The sequence below is a fragment of the Myotis nattereri genome (assembly GCF_964212035.1).
Source record: "Myotis nattereri genome assembly, chromosome: 8".
Classification (NCBI taxonomy): Eukaryota; Metazoa; Chordata; class Mammalia; order Chiroptera; family Vespertilionidae; genus Myotis; species Myotis nattereri.
In genome coordinates this window covers 8,136,982-8,140,054 of record NC_138083.1, presented here as the reverse complement: position 1 = coordinate 8,140,054, position 3,073 = coordinate 8,136,982, and the positions used below count along the sequence as shown (strand labels likewise).

The 3,073-nt window shown below is 58.8% G+C and overlaps 1 protein-coding gene across 1 annotated transcript; it reads left to right on the top strand.

The window, feature by feature from the left end:
- Positions 1-1,641: 1,641 nt before the first annotated feature.
- MC3R (melanocortin 3 receptor) lies at positions 1,642-2,607 on the top strand (the record flags this gene model as incomplete). Its single annotated transcript, XM_081096419.1, has 1 exon — positions 1,642-2,607. The coding sequence occupies one exon, from the start codon at positions 1,642-1,644 to the stop codon at positions 2,605-2,607; it is 966 nt and encodes a 321-aa protein (XP_080952545.1).
- Positions 2,608-3,073: the final 466 nt, after the last annotated feature.

The following is a 3,073-nucleotide window of genomic DNA, read 5'->3' as shown; positions in this document are numbered from 1 at the left end:
TTCCAGCTCCCAGGGCATCTCCATCCTCCCTGTTGCTTAAGAAGGCAGTGGGTGTTCCCGCCTACTCCTTTCCCCACAGTCCCATACCCAAGCACTCTGGAACCTCCATGATCCTCCCTCCCACATTCTCTGCCCACTCCTCCCAGGATGCCTCCTTGCTTCTGGCCACTATCATCTGGTCCTGGCTCTTTGCAGCCCTGGCCTGCCTGGCTCCTCACTCCTCCCCATCCCATCTAGTCTCCACTTTGCAGCCAGGAATCCTTCTAAATGCAGACCCACCTCATCCCTGCTCTACCTAGAACCCTTCCTCCCACAGCTCCCACCACTTTCAAACTCCCAAATAAGGCTGAAATCATCCTTTTTTAAAGGGCACTTCTCATCTTTAAAATAAAATAAAAAACTACAGTCCCATTTCTCAGATTGTGTTGCCCAGCTCCATGCTCCAGGCAGAGCAAACTACTTTTCATTTCTTCAAAAACACCAAGGTTCCCTTTCAGCAGATGGAAACTCTGGCTACGCCCCTGCTCACCTCTCAAAATCACCCACATATGCCCAGGCCCTCGCCTGGGTGATTCTCACTCACAGGCCAGGCGGGACCTCTGCACCCACATCCTCCGGATGGTCCCCACGCCAGCGTGAAGATCCACTGCCCTTCCCTCTGAATGGTGGGCTGTCATTCTCCAGCTGGAACCCTCCTCCAACCCCAGCCCCCACCTCTCCACCCCACATGGCCTCTTCTTCCTTAGAGTCAAGGCTGAGACGCTCCTTCCTCAGAACTTTCCTCTACCATTCAGATTAGGGCCCTGGCTCATCCACCAGCATCCCCCTGGCCCTCCCCATTCAAGCATTTATCACACGGACTTAATTCCCTGATTTCTTGTCTCCCACCCCAGACTCCAAGTTTGGGCGAAAACAAGAAGAGCATGTCTGTCTTGCTCACCATAAACTTATGCGCCCAGCAGCAGAGACCTGACACAGAGTAGGTGTGCAGTAAATATTTACTTTCCAAATGAATGAATGAACAAGTAAATGGATGAATGGATGCCTGTGGCAGTTTCCAGGACCAACAACGAACTGCTCAGAAAAGCCAGCAAACAGATGCGCAGTCTGGCCAGCAGGGGGCACCAGCCTGCTTTCCCATCCCCTGCCCAAACCCTGGGAGCCTACCTGCTGTCAGTCACAGAGCCTCCGGGTGCTCAGTGGTCATTTCGCAGCGCTGGAGATTAAGTAGGAGTTGTTTGCCACCAGCCAATGTATGAAAAGTGAGTGTTCACCCCTCACTTCCAACAACAGGCACTACATCCCCTGTCTTGCCAGGAAAGGAGCCGTAACTGTAGCAACCGGTGGCAGGTTTTCTGTTCCCAAGTGGGGATGGCGATGGAGTAAGGAGGGGAAAGGAGGGAGACGGCAGAAGAGTCCGCATAAAACTGCTCGCCCTGGAGCAGCAGGGAAAGTTCTCTGTGTGCCTCCCAGCTCGCTCGCTCCCCATCCTTCCATCTGGGAGAACAGAATCCGAGTCCGCACAGGACGAGCATCCCTCACACGCACCTGGAGGAAACTCTTGCCTCCTGTGAGGAGCAGCAGCAGCAGCAGCAGCCTATGCCCCCGGCCGCAGCCCAGCTCGGTCAGCCTGTGTCCGCGATGAACGCCTCGTGCTTCCTGCCCTCGGCTCAGCCGGGGCAGCCTAACGGCTCGGAGTGCCTGGACGCCCCCTCCTCCGGCAACCAGAGCAGGTACTGCGAGCAGGTGTTCATCCAGCCCGGGGTGTTCCTGGCGCTGGGCAGCGTCAGCCTGCTGGAGAACCTCCTGGTGATCCTGGCGGTGGCCCGCAACAGCAACCTGCACTCGCCCATGTACTTCTTCCTCTGCAGCCTGGCCGCGGCCGACATGCTGGTGAGCCTGTCCAACGCCCTGGAGACCGTCATGATCGCCGTGGTCAACAGCGGCTCGCTGGCCCTGGAGGACCGCTTCCTGCAGCACATGGACAACATCTTCGACTCGATGATCTGCATCTCGCTGGTGGCCTCCATCTGCAACCTCCTGGCCATCGCGGTGGACCGGTACGTCACCATCTTCTACGCGCTGCGCTACCACAGCATCGTGACGGTGCGCCGGGCGCGCGCCCTGATCGTGGGCGTCTGGCTGTGCTGCGGCGTCTGCGGCGTCGTGTTCATCGTCTACTCGGAGAGCAAGATGGTCATCGTGTGCCTCGTCACCCTGTTCTTCGCCATGCTGCTGCTCATGGGCACCCTCTACGTGCACATGTGCCTCTTCGCGCGGCTGCACGTGCGGCGCATCGCCGCGCTGCCCCCCGCCGTCGGGGCGGCCCCGCCGCAGCGCTCGAGCCTCAAGGGCGCCGTCACCATCACCATCCTCCTGGGCGTCTTCGTCATCTGCTGGACCCCCTTCTTCCTCCACCTCGTGCTCATCATCACCTGCCCCACCAACCCCTCCTGCGTCTGCTACGCCGCGCACTTCAACACCTACCTGGTGCTTATCATGTGCAACTCCGTCATCGACCCGCTCATCTACTCCTTCCGCAGCCCCGAGCTGAGGAGCACCTTCCGCGAGATCCTGTGCGGCTGCCCCGGCGTGAGCCTGGGCTAGGACGCGGGCCGGAGGCCAGTCCCTCCGGCCACTGCTGACCCTCCAGCCAGCTAAGGTGTTTAGAGAGAAGAGGGGCGGGATCGAAGACGCCAGAATGTGTGAACAGCCGAGGTTGAGTGCATCTTGTTTTGAAGCTTGCAGAGCCTCTGACAGGGAAATGGAAAGTAACAGGCTCTCTGAAAGGATCCCAACGTGGGTAAGTCTCTGATTTCCCCAACAGCCACGGGAGGAGGCCGTGCTGCGGCTGCTGTGCGCGCTCATTCCATGAGCCAGGGTTTGCAGCGCCTGCCTGCCCACCCGCCTCCTGGCACGTCCTCGCCCCTCGGGTCTTCCAGACTGAAGGATTCTCATTGACAGGAGGGTGGGTCGAAGCTCTCCCAAGCAAACCTCTTACCCGCCCGACCTCGACTGCCAGCCGCTCCGATGGCTTTGCCCTTATTTCATAAGACACTTGAGTTTCCATCCT